This window comes from Sturnus vulgaris, chromosome 13, assembly GCF_052056855.1.
Source record: "Sturnus vulgaris isolate bStuVul1 chromosome 13, bStuVul1.hap1, whole genome shotgun sequence".
Lineage (NCBI taxonomy): Eukaryota > Metazoa > Chordata > Aves > Passeriformes > Sturnidae > Sturnus > Sturnus vulgaris.
In genome coordinates, this window is record NC_142255.1 from 12,418,500 (window position 1) to 12,436,085 (window position 17,586).

Consider the following 17,586-nt stretch of genomic DNA (forward strand, 5'->3'; position numbering starts at 1 on the left):
TGAATAACTTTGAACATCAGAGCACCTGTTTTGAACAGTTGTTGGTATTTGTCCCAGGGACACTCATCATCTGAATTAATCTCTGCTCATTGCATAGACAACAACAGCAGAGGATTGTGTATGCATCTGTTTTTGCTCACAGTTATATGCAGCCTCTCTTGAAGTGTTTGCTGTGGCAGGTAGAATAAGTTAAGTTTTAGAGGATAACAGCTTTAAATAATCCTTTGGAGACATTGTAACAACATTATGGAAAAGCTGGTATGACTGAACAACCTACCAGGTGATGCTCCATGAAGAAAGGAAACCCTATTACTCCAGAACTATTAATTGTGGCTCTGCCAAGCACTGCCTTTTGTCATGTCAGGATTTAGTTGGTAACTTCTGATAAAAACCTTCAAGCATCCAATCTAAAGAACTTGGCATCTGTCATGAACAAAATATGATGCTGGCAAAAGAAGATACTGTTGCAAAGAAAACTGGAGTAGAAAAACCTTGAAGCTATTATTTACTTGGAAGGCTGTAAACACCTCATCACATCGGAACAGAGACGAACTAAACTGACACAACCTCAGAAGATTAGTTATCACTCTGGCATAATCCAATTAGGTTTCCTGATTTTACTCAATGTAAGACTTCTCCACCAGCTCCTACACAGGAAACAGCAATCCTGATAATCTCATAATAATCTCCTGATAATCAGCACCACAAATGATAAAATTCCTGCACAATAAAAGGTTTGGTGTGCATTCTTTTAACAGTAAATTTGGCAAAATACTATTTAAAATATTTTATCTGCTATTCAGTGATGAAAAGCCAGTGGATTTTACTACAACATTTCACAATTCAATTCCTTCCATCATACTGTATTGACCAAGAAGCATAAGGAAAACTAAAAGTGAACCAATGCTCTCCAATGGATTGAAAGACAAATTCAAATGCACCTTTTTTGAGGATTAAGGATTTAAACATTACAATAACATCTATAATTTACTAAAAGTTTAAAGAAATAGTTTATACTGTACACCATGAAAAACAAATTCAGCTGTATCTTGTTAAATGCAGCAAGAACAGCTCTTCTAAGCTATTTATTAATTATATTTTCTTCACCTCCTTTCAGGATCCAAAAGACGGACTAACAGGTTCTGCTCTTTGATACTTTACTACAGAATAGAGGGAGTGGGGCAGCAGTGCCTTCCTTCTTTTGACTGGGATTTTAAAACACATATCAACCTTCTCCAAATTTTTAGGGAACATATAAATGGATTTTAATATAAATAGCATATGATCGACAAAGCAGCCATGGTTTTGTGCTTGAGCACTGAACCCAAGCCCTACATGTGCATCCTGTTTTTAAGTACTGTACATTGTCTTAATGTAAAAGTGTTAGAAAGTTCAACCTTCCCATGCGGGACTCAGGAAAGGGGGGGAAGAGGAGGACAATCAAGTCATTTTGCACAGATGTCGAATTAAGACAATTAAGACAATTAGGATAAGAGACACATCCGAACAAAAAGCAGTAACGTAAAACCACATGGACAATGAGAGAAGGCAGTCTGCTACACATTCTCTACAACTTGGTTCTGATTTTGAAACAAACAGAACAAAATCAGCCCAACCTGCCTAAAATAAAACTCTTAGAAAAATATCATCCGTAGCAATAAGACAGAAAATTATTTTTGAGAAACATTGAGATGCCAGATGGAAATCTGTTAATCAAATGGGAAAAAAACATATAAAAGACCAAATTAATCACTAATCAATACTTGATACTGGAATGAAACCAATGCTACAATTACTGCCTCTGAAGAAAAACCTATAAAAATTCATTTTAAGGGAACAAAATTGTATGTCAACATCTTTACTGGGCTAAAATAGAGAATTCAAAATTAGTAATTAGTAAAATTATATTTTAAGATATAGCTTATTCATGAGAAGAAATACTAAATTCCTTTAAATTAAGGAAAATAAGTTTCCTTTACAAAGACTAAAAGAATGAAGATTAGTTGAGACTGATTTTGCAAAGACAGGCTGATAACTGAAACTAAACACAAGAATTTTATTATTTTATTTTTTCATCCACTGCTTTCAGATAGTTTTATAATCATTTGTTGTGCAATGTTTGATTCCTAAACGTGTATGTGATAGCAAGAGCCTTGTTTCAGGACCTTGAAAAAATACAGTCAGAACCTGAAGCCAGGATGGCAACCCCTGCCAGCTCACCATCGTTTCTAAAATTTGACAGCTTTCTCCAAGCACAGGGTTAATTCTCACCTTCCTCAAGGCAACTTCCAAAACACACTGAGAAATTAATGATTGCTAAGTATCAGTGGTACTTCAGAGGCACAATTTAAAAGGAAAAGAGTCTCAGACTTCCAGCATTTTAATGATTCCTTTCTGCTGCCAGGTGGAAAGTCTGGTGGATTCAGAAGAGCAACAGCTTCCCACGGAACCTAGCACAGATGACTAAATGCTTTTGATGGCACAGTGAACCTCTATTTTAAGACTTCACTTTTAACTCTGTGTTACAGTTCACTACCATATGACTGAAGGCCAAACGCCAGGAATTTGCATTAAGAATGAAAGCATACACAATCTCCTGGAGCTACCGAGGAACTGCTGCAGCAGGAATGCTCAAACATGACATTTTACCTCAAGAGGCATATTTGTATTTTTGCTGCAGAATATTTCACTTAATTGTGAGCCACTTGGACTGAGGACTAGCAAATGATCAGTCTTGTAGAGTTCACGCTGTTACTTGGAGAATTCATCAGCAGAAAGACTAAGGTTTCAGCCCATACCTGTTACCATCATCTGTTAATAGAATTGATTAGCTTCCAATTGAAGTTTACACTTTACAGTGACCAACCTCTTTACTTGGAACCTAAAGTACCATACTCATAAAATCACAAAATTATTAACATTGGAAAAGACTTCAAAGAGCATTGAGTCCAACCACTAACCCAGCACCACCATGTCCACCACTAAACCACATCCCCAAGTGCCACAATCACATTGCCATTGAATTATTCCAAGGGTGGTGATGCCACCACTTCCCTGGGCACCCAATTTCAATGGCTTTTGAATTGGAATTTTAGGTTAGAAACATAACCAATGCTAACTACTCTAACTGTACCCTCAAGGTACACTAAAATGTGGGATTAACAAACATGGCAAAGTAAGAGCTGGGAAATTTCTACCCCTCAATTTAAGGTGGAAAGCAAAGCCTAGATCTTGTATAAACCACTGAAGGGACACTAATGGAAAACTACAAACCTGTCCAGTCATGTATTTATTGAAGAAGCCCAATCATCTCAGAGCAAGTTGTGTTGACATCACCCACTGGGTCAGGTTTCTTAAAAGATTTAAGTGAAGGAACACCTTGTTTCTGGGCCTACATGGAACTGAACCATACATTAAATGCCTATCAGCACAGAAGCACCTCCAGACAGATGTGAAAGCACTTTTTCAGAGCTTGAGAAAGTTTAAATAAAACAATATCATCAACTAAACATCAAGTGAAAGAGAGAAAACACAGCAACTGAAGGACAAACATTAACGAGCCTAGGTTTAGATGTAGCACTTTTCCTCCCTTGAATCTTATTTACATCACCTGTATGTGTTTGTAGTGGCACTTAATAATAATTTATTATGCAAACAGCATATCAAAATCACTTAATTACATAAGACCATGTTATTTATATTCAAGGAAATAAATCTTTTTTAAAGTCCTGGAAAACAAGCCCCAAATCTGGTTTGCTCACCAAGCAGACAGAATAAATGCTATGGAAGGGGAACTTCCCCCTACACTTTTCTCCCCCTGCTCTTGGCTTGACTTAGGCAGAGCAATGTCAAAAGGCATTTGGACTCCACAACTAACCAATCCCTGGATTCTTGCAAAGCCAATTATCTAAATTAGTAACAACTCCTGTCACTATTTCTGAAGCTGGCACGTATCCCCAAGATAGACATTAAATACGCATTTCACACAAGCCAAGTTTGTCTATGCAATGCCAGAGCCAAGAACTGAAAACGTTCATCACTCTTTTCTCTTGGCCTACTACAATTTAAGCTTTTTAAAGCTCTTTCTTTCAGGACATGTTCTGTGAGGTCATACTTTAAGAACCACTTATGCAACAGCAAAAGGAGCTCATGGTTTCTGTGGACAGAAGTGAGAGGCCCAGGGACAGCCATCAGTTGTAGCAAGGAGCCAGAGCCAGCAGCTCTGCTCAGGGTTTTCTAGAAGCCAAGGGCTCACTGTTTCCACTCGCCATGCTGCCTCTTGCCAGAGCCTTCTCACTGTTGCTCCATCCCTTTGGATGCCACGTATTTTGGCATCTCCTGGCAGAAACCCCAGCTCTACTTCCAGATGTCAACACTTTTTCCTTCCAGCCCACCACCGTACGCATTGGATAACAGTGGTTTGGAGGCCAAAAAAAAAAGACGTCTATGTTGCAGGAGCTTGCACGAAATCCCAAACGTGTCACACAATACCAGTGGTTTCCTGGTAAGCCATAGCTAAGGCCACTGCCAAATTGAGTCAGAGCTTTGGCTCACCTGGGTTACCTCTAAGGGTAGACAGTGGCAGGCAAGTCTCGAACAACAGGTTTATTGCAGTCTGCAAGCTCAAACTGCAACCAGTGCAATACGTCCTACTAAAGATGGAGATTTTCAATGGTGAAGCAATGGCTAACACAAATTACAGCTGAATAAGCCTCTAAATCTAGAAAAAGCCGAAGAATGAAGGTCTGCCCATCATTTCAACAAATGAAGCCATCCAGTAAATCACACTTTAGCTGTTTGCAGAACATCTGGTGAGGCCACCAAAGCAACTGAAAGCATTTACAAACCCTTCCACTCAGCAAGGTTAACCGTGCAGACTTATTAGGATTAAAGGGAGATACAGAAATACCTTGTCCCCAATATCCATTTACCTTGTCCTTAGGGCCTGCCAGGCTGCATCAATGTCTGCATACAGGTTTTTCTCAGAGGGCTTGCCGGTGCTCACCCCGTAGCCGGAGTAGTCATAGGAGAAGACGTTGCAGTTGATGCGGGAGCCAAGGCCAATGTAGAAGCTGCACATCTGGCCCAGGTCCACAGCATTACCGTGCGAGAAGAGCAGCGTGTACCGGCCAGTGGGGGCACAGCGAACGAACATGCAGCCCAGCCTGTTATCTCGGGCCGTGCGAGAGAAGAACACTTCCACGGCATCCAGTTCCCGCTGGGAATACTGCCAGTCGGCCCGCTCGCTCAGGTGCAGGCTGCAGGTGCCCGATCCCGTGGGGGTGCCCGCCCCGGCCGCCGCCCCGGGCTCCTGCTGCTGCTCGGGCTGCAGCACGGTGTACGTGGGCTCCGGGGGCAGGAAGGCCAGCTTGGCAGCGATGCGGCTGGGGCAGGGCGGGCAGCAGAACAGCCAGCACAGCTCGCCCAGAGAGAAACCGTTCATTCTGGGGCCTTGTTCTGGCATCAGAGACGCCGGAGAAAAGCTAAACCTCTCCTGGAAAGAAGTCACACGGAACCGACCCCGAGCCCTCCTCCGGCGCGACCCGCCGCCTTCCTGCGAGGCCACCGGCTGCCCTCCCAGAACGCAAACAATGGCAACCTTGGAAGAACTACAGTTCAGCAACAGCAATGCAGCTCTTCAAAGCCTGGAAACTGCTTATACAAACCAAAAACACAACCCCACGAAATGGGCTACAACCAGCCCTCAACCCACCCCCCCCAAACTAACGCTACAGCAAATGCAACTCTCTAAAACACGACCCTAGACCCTCTCACAGCACATGAGCCACACGAACACATTTACAAAATGAATTCCCCGATGCCGCGGCTCGGTGCGGCGCCCCAGCCCCGGAGCCGGCCCCCCGCAGGGAACATGCAGGATCCAGGGAAGCGCGTTCCCGCACACAGCGCACCACGCGCGGCTCCGCCCGCTCCGCCCCGGCCCCGGGACGCCCCGCAAGGCAGCGAGGGGCCCCCGCAGCGCCACCGCCCCCGGCCCGGCCCCGGCCGCGTCCGCGGCAGGAAGAAGATGAGAAGAAAGAGGAGAGCGAGGAGAGCGAGGAGCAGGATGAGGAGGGTCCAAGGGGAAGGGGAAGGCAAGGTCGAGGCTCAGCCGCGCGCGGCCGCGGGCAGGGCCATGCCGGCTGCGGCGCGCAGGCAGGAGCGGGCAGCGGCCATGTCCCGGCTCCCCCTCCGCACCGCCGCAGCGCTTCCGGGTTACGGGCGCGGAGCGGCGCCGCCGCAGGTGCCGGGGCGGGTGCGGGGCTGTGCCGGGCCGCGCCCGCAGCGCCGCCGCCTGGGCGGGGCGCTGGGAGGTGCGGGAGGTGCGGGAGTGGGTCCCACAGCACCAGCCAGGACGCGGGAGCCACCGCCGGGCCCTTTAAGGGACCCCCCCAAACCCCTCCGCCGGCCGCCCACCCTCGCGCGTGCGCGGCGGGGCCGGGGGCGAGGGGCGGCGCGCGCAGGGGCCATTTCGCGCCCTCAGAGGGGTCCGTGAGGGGAGCCGGGCTCGGGTCACCCTGAGCGGGCACACCTGGGGCAGTGACAGCCCTCGGGGGATCCGTGAGGGGAGCCGGGCTCGGGTCACCCTGAGCGGGCACACCTGGGGCAGTGACAGCCCTCGGGGGATCCGTGAGGGGAGCCGGGCTCGGGTCACCCTGAGCGGGCACACCTGGGGCAGTGACAGCCCTCGGGGGATCCGTGAGGGGAGCCGGGCTCGGGTCACCCTGAGCGGGCACACCTGGGGCAGTGACAGCCCTCGGTGAGGGGCTCCCCATGGCCCCTCATTCACATCGCTCCTCGAATCACCCAAGCTGTGCGGCAGTGCCAATGGAGCTGCTCCTCCGCAGTGCCCAGCGCCTCGCTCCCCGGCTGCTGAGCGAGCTGTGCGTCCCAGGCTCAAAAGCTCTGGAGGATCTCTGGATTTGCCGGCAGTTTCAAGAGATACCATGGAAAACTTAAAATGGTGCAATTGCAGAAGCCTCATTTTCTTAGAAAATCAGGGTAGTGATCCGTATCCCAAATAATTCATTGAATAAGAAAGGAAATTGCTTAGTGCATATGGCAGACCCCATGGACAAGTGGTACTGCATCTCTAACACATGCTTCGACCCTCAGAGCAAGTGCGAAGACTGTGGGCAAATGATGCTTGTGCTGTTGTGTTATGTTGTTAACATTCTGTTGGTAACACAGGGTATAACTACATCCCTTAATTAACCAGCATTGCATGCTTACTGAGAAAAGAAGTCACATAGCCCAAGTGAAAATATAAGGAAAATTACACCTGTGCAACTGCACTTATCCTGCAATTCTTACACTTCCAACCAGTGTCCTGACTTGAGGCATGGTGAGCATGTTCACCTCCTTTGTGTTGCTCTCCTAAGGTTTGGCCGTTTCCCTACCTATAAGGAACAAAGTTTCAAAAACTCAGGAACTGGGGTCATTTCATAAGTTGCAAACCTGAGATGCCCTTCCCTTACATGTTTGTTGGGTAGCACTTGCCAACCCTAAGAAAACTCAGTTCAAAACAGGGGTACAAAAAGTTGGTCATGTGTGATACTCCTTTGTCTTTGGAACTAGAACGTCAAAAATGAGCTCAGCCCCCATCAACAGCAGTCTTTAGTTTTGCTAACAATGGGAATTTTAGAAATGCTAAAATCAGCAAGCAATAATTGTGTCTATGCTGACTGTTAACGGAGAAAATGAAAGGGAGAAATGTGTTATCTCCATCCAGCTTGAGCTTGTGGCCTCTGGCATGGACAGACTGTTCCTCTGGAGGACAGAGAATACCCCGTTAATTACACATGTCCCAGGCATGTCCCACTGGGAGGGTGACAGGGTCCAGAGATCAGGCAGGGTAACAAAATGTGTCCCATCTACTTGATGCTGGGTTCCTTTGGGTGGCAGATACAGCCAAGGCACCTGTGTATGGGTCAGGAAATTATGAAAGAGACTCCTACTCCACAGACTGTGATAGGAAAACACTGAATAGATAAAGGAGGGACCCTGTGAAATTCCTTGAGGGTGACAAACGCCCTCAAGCTCCACCTCAGCTGTTACAAGAGACACTATTGATAATCTGTGGGAAGACTGATACAACCTTGAGAAAACCCTGAATACAGCCTGAGAAGTGATTTGGCTGAGGAGAGCTGCTAAGAGCCTGTCTAGTGCTGTCACTATGTGTCCCTCTCCCTGCACACACACTGAAACTAAGATAAGAGCTGGAATCTGGGTATCAGTACCAATTGCAACTAATGTTTCTCAGAACCCTTCCAAAGGCTGTAGGACTCGCCCAGAGCCAGACAGCAGAAGTTGTTACATTGTAAGTAGATTGCTACTACAAAGAAAGGGCAATTAAAAAGATAATATTTTCCATGCGCCACCCTGGCCCTTCCTTAGGTCATGTTTGCAGTACTGAAATTAAAGAATTAAAGTGTCCTTTTTAAATCAAAGGGGAAGGGTTATGAATTTGCTCCTTGAGCTAATAGGCTGTGCAAACCACATTTACCATCAGCCTTTAAGTAATTCTTGATGGACCTAGAAAGATGCCTCAGGTGAGCAGGGAAGATCTTCAAATAGCTACCAAAAAGGCAAATACAATAAACAGAACACACTGTAGTTGGTTATGTCTTGATTATTTCCATGTCCTGTAGCCTTACCATGCCTATTGTAAGGGTCGAGCACTTCACACCACACTTCCTTTTCCTGAACACTGGATAGACAAAAGAATAGGCCAGAAGACAGCGAGACTGAAGCCAAGGAAGACACCTGGGCAGCAGTTCTGTGAAGATTATGTATCCTAAATGTTAACCATGCCTGACTTCCTGCTGCTGCTGGCCAACTGTGTGGCTATGACAGCTGGATAAACACTCATCTCATACCTGCACACCTGCAACTACGTCTGCTTCAGGACTGGCTACAAACACCAGACTCAGACTCGGAAGTTCCTCAAAGCATTTTTGCTTATTTCCTGGGCAAACAGTGCATGAAGAGTGCAAGTATTCTTTCTTACTGCTCCTATAATTTAGTAACTATGTATCCCAGGCCTGTTCTAGGATATGTTAAAGCAGTAGCCGCACTGACAAGCAATGGCCCTGTCAGCTGAAGCACAAGGCAAGAGATCACACTGGACTCTACCAAACTCAGGTGCAGGGCAAATAATGAAGCACTATTTATGAGCATACATGGCTGTGTTCTCGTCAGCCATGTCACTGTCAAGTTCTTTGCAGTTTCTGGTGTGCTTGAAGGAAGTATTTAAAACAGAAAAATTATTTTGCTTTGGGAATGGAAGAAGACCCTCCCAAACACAAGAGAACCAAATGTAGTGGGAGGTGGTGTGTCTGGAAAAGAACGCATAGGCAACGGAAGGTGCCATCAAGAACTTACTGGAGACATACCACTCTGGTGCTAGTGACAAGATCATAGAATCAGAGAGTCATTTAGGCTGGAAAAGACCTTTAAGATCAGAGTCCAACCATTAACTCAGGACTGCCAAGTCCATCCCTAAAACATGTCCCTTCATGTCACATCTACACATCTTCTAAATGCCTGCAAGGATAGTCACTGAACCACTTCCCTGGGCAGTGTGTACCAGTGCTCCACAACCCAATCCCAGAGAAGAAATGTTTCTAATATCCAATCTCTCTGGCACAATTTGAGGCCATTTCCTCTTATCTTATCACTTGTTAGTTGGAAGAAGAGGCCAACCCGCACCTGGCTACAACCTCCTGTCAGATAGCTGTAGAGAACAATAAGGTCTCTCCAGAACCTCCTTTTCTCCAGCTCTGGTCTCTGTATAGTCAAAACTTGAAGATATGACACCTAAATTAATCACCCAGGGTAAGCACACTAAATACAGCCTTCGGTAGATGGCCCATACTTATGTTTTTTCTGTTGGGTGTATCCTTCCCTACATTGTGCCAGCGGAAAGAACTTGGATTACTTATTTCTCTTTCTGCAGCTGAGCAAGACTGTAGCAATTTTCTGCCACATAAACCCATGTAGCATTAAACTTATAGGTCTATATGGACAAAAATGTATCAATTACTTTACCAGAATGAATAAAAAAAGGAAAAATAGAAAATTCATGGAGCTTGAATGATCAATTTCTTCAGAAATATGAGTCTAAGATAAATTACACTCTTCAGGGTTTAAAATAGCTTTCTTCTAGGTCTGAAAGGTTTTAGTCAAGACTCAGCTATCCTCAGATTTGCTGTGAATACAGTATGAGAAGAATGTGGAAAGGAAAACAAAGATGTACAAGCATCAAAACTTATGGGAGGGATGGTGGGGGGAGGGTGAAGTGGCATCTATGTGCTAATATACAATGGGGGTTTAGAGTCATGATTTGCAGTGACTGCACTTTATGCCTGTCACTGGCAAATTGACATTTTAAAGATATGTTCTTGACTGCTTTTTCATGTCAGTATCTTTGTTCAGGCTATATCTAGGCTGATGAAAGGAATTTCAATTAAGGATGAAATCCTTTCCATACTGTATTGAAATGCACGGGGTGGGAGCAGAGGGAGAATGGAGCAATGAAAGCTCTATAGAGAGTTCTTTAAGGCATCTTGCTGACACAGGACAAGATAGTTTAGGAATGCCTGGGGCAGTGCACTCTGTAATGGTTTACTGTGCCTTTACAAAGAAACAGTGTGCATTCACCTTAGTGCCTACTGCCCGAGGCCATATATCATTCAAACAGGGGGCTACGGGTTTAATAAATCCCAATCTAGTTAAGTCCTCAAGGGAATAGCAGTCTGGAGTCATTCAGGAGTGGCAGGGGGGGTGGCCACATAAGCTGGCAGGAAAAGGCTGATTTTCACCCTCTGTATATAAGCAGTATCCTGGGAAATGAAAGGGGTTATAAATCTGCATAGTGAAAGCCTTAGGGAAAAGAAGTGTGAAAAACAGTAAGACATGGATGCGAAGACAGTTCATGAGAGAGAGAGAGAAGAAAAGAGAAAGACAATAGAAAACTGAGAGCAGGGGAAAAAAATGGAATACTAATTGTAGGAAACCACATCAAACTCATTTTATCCACCTACCTTGCAATCACTTAATATTTAGGGTGAAAGACAAATTAGCTCCCACTGAGCACTTTCACGGAGATGTTTTTCTCTTTTCGTGCTTGTCCTTGTCCACCATTTTTCCAGCCTATGTCATAGTGAGAATTTTAGTTTGCTGATATATCCAGAACACTCACCGAGCCTTTCCAGCTGGGCTCCAGCTGTCGTGGTGACCTTCAGAGAGCAGCTGATCCACACTCCACTCTCACCCACACATTCAGAGTGGGTGTAGCAAGTGCACTCCAAAGGCTCCTCGGGACCTCTACATGTACCTGTCAGTAGTGCCTTCATTCATGTCTGAAGCTGGGCATTGAGGCATTACTGCTCAACAAAATCTGGATAGAGGCAGAGCTCTGTGTCACTCTGGCCAGACCCACAGCACTACAGACTCATTAATGTCACTGAGGCATAGACATACATTTAATTCTCTACAATAATTCATCTATTAAGATGATCTGATTTATCAGCAAGGGCCAGAATGACTGTTCACATGGTTTAACTGTGTTCAGTTATTCAGGGCTGAGGCTGTCATATATGAAATCCCGATCTGAGCATTTTCATACAACTGCCAAATCCCATGTATGCTACAGGAACTGAAGTGGAAAACTGCCAAATTCTCATGAAATTATGTGGGAGCTCTGATGGTGTATAACACTGTTCCCTGGAAAAAATTAAAACTAGTCTGACTGGTTTTTGTGTTTTCCCACTTTCCAGAAATCATCAGAAAACATATGCTTCATTTCATCATAAACCTCCAAGGCATTTTCAAGGTCAGTGGAGATGGAGTTCAGGCTCCAATTCATGAGTACTGGCCATGTAATTAAAATAGAAAAACATATTTTGGCTTCTGCATGCTCCTGTGTGTCAGAAATCAGCAGTGCTTTCTTGAAGCATGTGGACTCTTCCAACTGTGTGTCAATCTTCACATCCAAAGTCTGTAACACATTTTTCACCTGGAATAAACCTATGATAATCAGCTTGAATTTAATTTTTAAAAGCACAAGCACAGAAGGGCCAATGGTGATTATTTAAAGTCTGTGGAGATCTATCGATTTTTTTCTTTTCAACATCACTTAAACTTGGTTTTCTGAAATCATGCAAACCAAAACCACCATTAGTCTGAGGCCATCCCTTGACGCCCTGAGAGATTTGAAAAGCAGGTCACATGTTTTCACCTGAAACATGCATTTGAAAACCAGAGAGCCCAGCTGTCAAGCATTACCTACTCCTCCCTTCCTTCTCTTTAAACTCTTATCTCCCCTATTCTCCCTGATAAAGCCTGTTCTGTTAACATGCTTTTATCAGTGCATGAGGAAGCAGAAAACTGAACTGTGGAGTATATTCCCCCTTTGGTGGTGCTGCTGGGGGTTACTTTACCAGTCACTAGACACTGGTGGCACTTTCTGCCTCCTAGGGCAAAATAGTACAGCATCAAGCTGCCTGTCCCGAGCGTGTTCTTCCATTTTGTGGCACTCATCTCAAATTCTCCACTGTGATGTTCTGAAAGTAAATAGGGAAAACTTTGAACAGATGCCCTGTCACAACGAATCTGGAGGGAAGAGGTGAAGTTACCAAAACTGCTGCAGTAAACCAGCATATACTCCACATGCAGCGCTGGTTGAGTGGATTGGGTACAGGGGCTCAGTGGAAGAAGCAGGGTTAGAGACGGATGAGCAGAGATGCTCCTCTCTGTGAAAAGAGTGGTAGGAGGCAGCAGAAATTACACATTCTGGCTTCAGTCCTCACCAACTGCCTACAGCTATTACCATTACTTAAAACTAAATATTTTTCCTTTTAGCTCAAGGACAAATTCTGAGAACAGAAGAAGAGGAGACAGTGAGCTGAGAGTCCTCTGTGCTGTCTCAGAGTCATTTTATGGGCAAACTCAATTCCTCCACATTGCCTTGCAGTCACTGTGGTTTCCAAAAGGTCAGACCCTGATGTTCATAGTCTAGGGGAAATTTCCTAGAGAAGTCTTTTAGGTTTGGTCCTTAAGGTCTAAAAAAGCACTACAATTACATCCAAGCACAGAAGCACACCACTACTTTTCCATTAACAACCTTAAGATAAATTTCTTTTCCTCTTTTCTGCAGTTATTTACATATTTATCATTGCCTCTATTCTGTAATTTCTTCAGATAATTGCAGTTCCTTCTACTTTTTCCTACTTCTGTTTCTGAGTCATTCTTATTCTTCATCTCTCTCAAGCTGACCCACAACTATTCTCAAATGCTGCACGCTGGATATGGTACCCAACTGTGGCCTTACTCATGGTGAGCAGAATAGGAGGATGAGCTCATAGCTTGTAGACTGCACTTTCACTGATCAACCCCAGTATGATGTTTGCCTTTTTTTTCTTATTTTTTTCTTTTTTAAGAAGAACACTGCTGGTTCCAATTGAGACTGAAGTTCTCTCTCTCCCATACCTTTTCGGCTAACTCCTGGTTGCTTTGTTGGTTCTTTACTCCATTTCTTTGCAATTGATTATTCCTACCAATACACAGACCATGACAGTTGTCCTTATCAGATTGCAGTTACCCACTTCTAACACAATCAACACACTCGGCACCTAAAGAGCTGCAAACAAACACAGCGCTGAGCACAGAGCCTTGGTCAGGTCAGCCTAGCCTTTTTAGGAAGCACTTAATAATCTTATTTTCAGACCCCTTCTTGTCTACAGAGAGCAAATGTTGCCATGGCTGTTGGCCAGCCAGGATGACTGAGAAGGTTTCCCTGGGAGTCTCTTATGCTGCCATGGGTGGGCAACTGCTGTGGGGCAAAGTGCCAGCCTTAGCTCTGCACATAACCCATGAGCCAGCATCTGCTTCTGAGTTTTGAAACATGACAGGCAGGATCAAATCTCACATTTGTCCAAAGAGAACAAACATTTATTTTCTTTTTGACTCACCGTACCTGAAAATAAAAAACAAACCATAAAAGCTATTTACCATCTGATGAAAAAATAACCGTTTTCCCTTTTTTTGCTGAACTTATGATGCAACATCTACTGATATATATGGGGTACTTCAGGGCATATGTGCTTACTCAAAAGATAGTTTTTCCTGACATGTATAAAGCTTTCCACAGATTTTTTCCCCCATCTTCCAAAATCTCACACTGTTTGATACGTGATTATCAGACTGTACACATGTGAGGGCTGGCAATACAGAACAAGCCTCGTTGTTCTTCATACCTTTGTCTGACAGGGGTGTTTAAAGAGATGTGCTGTTAATCACTTTGACTGCAGGGGTCCGGGTATGTAAGTACAAGGAGACTTACTACTTACTGGTGAAGCAGATGTAATGAAATCCAGTGACAGTGACGTGGAGGCTAGACTCAAAAAGAGAATAATCCAAGCTACTGTGATAGAAGATTGATGTTAGGTATGTAATTAGACAAAGAAAAATGAATGAAAAAAGGAAACAGATGTAAACCAGCTTAATAGTTATTTTGTATCTTCTTGCCAAATTCATCTTATTACAGTTCAGTTACTTCTGCTTTTAAATCTCTGCTAAACAAAATGTATCAGATATGGAGAGCTGTAATATTTTCCTTCAGGGTTACAACGCTGGTGATTCTGCCAAGCTCAGCTCATTGCAAGAACCTGCCAGGATGCAAAATAGTTAATGAGGTAACAATAACTACATTTATAAGAAAGAAAAAATGGTAGATGGTCAGCTCCTTTGGTTTTAAAAATTAACACCACGGTACTGATAAAATACACGGTAATTTCCTGAGGAAAGATTAGAGGCTTGTGCTCAAGATAAAACCTCCAAAGCATATGTTTCCCTGCCTGGGCTTTCATGTATTAATCCTATATGGATTGATGGTGTAATTAGAACAATTCTGTGACAGTCACAATTTGATGAGCACCATCGTAATAGCTAGGCACATGTTCCTTATTCTCCCAAGACCACAGGAATCCGAATATCTCACTCCTTTCACTTTGTCCAGTATTAAAAGGGAGTTTGGTGCTGCTCATGTCTGTCAGCAGGTAATAAAGAGTGGATTCCACAAATCCCATAGAGATGATGCCTCGCAGCCTTCCAGAGCTGTGACCAGGGTGACAGATCTTTGTGCAGTGATTATCATGAGATGATCCTTCCTTCCCACAGCCTGATTCACATCAGCAAGGCTTCCAATGACTGCACTAATGACAGAGCTGCATCCTAGACCAGCCTCGTGTTGGCTCTGAAGTGATTTCTTCAGTAAAGGCACTGTCAGGAGGTGGTCCAAGACTGGCTCATTGCTCTGTGTATCTGCTGGTCCAACTGCACCATCTCTTTTCAGTCTTACCAAGGCCATTCTTGGCTGGCAGGACAAGTATTGCAGAGCTGGAAAGCAGAGGAGGAAGGTCTGACAAGTTCAGACAGATACAGGAAAACTTCCCTTGTGAAAGGCAGTGTTTTCCTCTTCCTGCACACTGGTCACTCAGGGAGAACAGAGGAAAAAACCCTTTTGTCTGAGTCATTCAAACTATACTAAGAAAAGCACTTGGAACTGTACTCCAGGGAGTAGCATTACACTAGCATAATGGAGTACTTGGGTGAAGTCAGGTTCCTTCGTTTTACAGCAAATATCACTACCTGAAAGCTGTTGTTCATTTCCAGGCATTTTGGTGATTCAGCCAGGGAGGTGTCTGTGTTCACAAATTGCGAAAACTGTATTTCAAAAGGGAAACGGCTACAATGCAGTGCTTTAGTTGCACTGAAATGGGATTAGTTTTTTTTTCTTACAGAAATTGGATGAATTTTAGCTCTGATTAAGTACTTAATCTGGTGTTTAACTTGAAACAGTTCAGTACTTCCATTGACATGAATAAAATTGTCCACATCCAGCTAAGTAACTTTCCTGTTTTCCTGGATTGTGTTCTTTTAGAATTGAACAGTTAGCTTAGTAAATACTAGTCTAAGCATAACTGTAATCTGATCTAAAAAGAAAGAGTGTTTGAAGAGTAGATCCTCTGGCTTCTGTAATTTTCGGGGTTTTTTTAAAGAAAGCTTTCTGCCTCCCACTTTGAGCCAAAATGCGATTTTTTGAGGTATGGAATTCCACTCTCAGGGTTCAAATATCAACAGCAATGGCAACAGTTGCAATTCTGTTTGCAGTAGTTTCTAACAGAAGGATTACTTCTCCCTCTTGGATGCATTTGTTTCTTGTAACACTTGATGCAGTGCATCCGTTTGGCAATAAACCCCTCATTGGGGAATTATAATCTATTGGGTTTTTTTCTGTCTGAAGTTTCTCAAACAGAATAATTCCCAAGTTAAATTTATCTGAACCAATATGAACATGATTCACACAGATGTTAAGGCACCAGACCCTCCTTTTTCTCACAGCAATTCCCAGGTGTTCCTCCTACAGAAACCAATCCTAAGTCTGGTGAAATTGGGGTGAAAATGCAGTTTCATATGTCAGCAAAAAGCCTCCTCTGTTAAGAGAGAGTTGAGGTAACCTCCTGCTGAAGCCTCAGTGTACATGATGGACGGTGACCCACTTCTCCAGCTTGGGAGGCTTGGCCAGTCTTCACAGAAATCAGTGAAACCAGGTCAATTAACCGCAGTGAAAGAACTGGCCAAAGGAACAAACAGGATGGAAAAGGGATAAAGTGATAAAGGAGCTAAACACAGCTTGAGCTGAAGTGTTCAGGGACCACAATTCATGTGGTCAGAGGATAAAGGTAAAGTTCAATGACAAGGTTCCCTGGATCCTCTTTTTTCCCCCATCTGCACACTCTTTAGCATGACCCAGTTTCCCTTTGGCTGCTGGCACTGGGGACAGTGTGGTCCATTCTGATCAGGATTTTATTTCTAACCCCACTGCACTGAAAGGAGGATCCCGATTTACACTGACAAGGTAAAGGCCCTTGGGGTTAGATGGAGGCTCAACACCCCCTTCCTCTTCCCAGCAGCAGATAGCCCAGCAGGAAAATGGTAAAACAATTGGCTGGGCTGACAGATGTTCAGTCTGACTTCAGATGATGTAGGAAAGCCTGGATCTGCAGATGTTGATAGTTTTCTGATTGAAAATCCTCCACTGACATACAGACAGATTAAAAAAATAATTCTTTAAAAGCACAGCAAAACCTTGATTTATGTATGCACACAGAAAAGTTGTCACCAGCTTTGATATGCATTTCCTTCCCCAGAATCCCACCAACTGTGCAGGGCAGAGATCCAGCCTGTCTTCCCCTGTCAGGGAAATGCTGGGATCTCATTACAGCTCTCAGGTCGGGGCACGGGGGCTGCTGTCAGTCCCTGCTTCAGCACCCTGACAGGAACTGCACTGCTGAAACCCAAAGATGATTGAAATGTTAATAGCTTGGAGGACAGTGTCAGCAGCCTTGCCTGGCTGAAAGAAAAGCCCTAAAGCATTTACCTGAAGGCAGACGAGGATCCTCCTTATGCCAGGTCAAAACAGACCAACTCCATTAATTTCAGCCATTTGGGCTTTTGCCTCTGGAAGATTGAGAGCTCAGAATCTGTTCTCAGTTCATTAGTAGAGCCCAACATGGAGAAACC

At 44.4% G+C, this 17,586-nt stretch overlaps 1 protein-coding gene across 1 annotated transcript in view; it reads right to left on the reverse strand.

The window, feature by feature from the left end:
• ABHD17C (abhydrolase domain containing 17C, depalmitoylase) overlaps window positions 1-5,883 on the reverse strand; it is a 28,167-nt gene extending 22,284 nt beyond the window's left edge. Inside the window, exon 1 of the mRNA XM_014889729.2 lies at window positions 4,932-5,883. Coding sequence (XP_014745215.1) covers window positions 4,932-5,464 — 533 coding nt within the window. The 5' untranslated portion in view covers window positions 5,465-5,883. The remainder of the gene's footprint in view (window positions 1-4,931) is intronic.
• Between the last annotated feature and the right edge of the window lie 11,703 nt (window positions 5,884-17,586).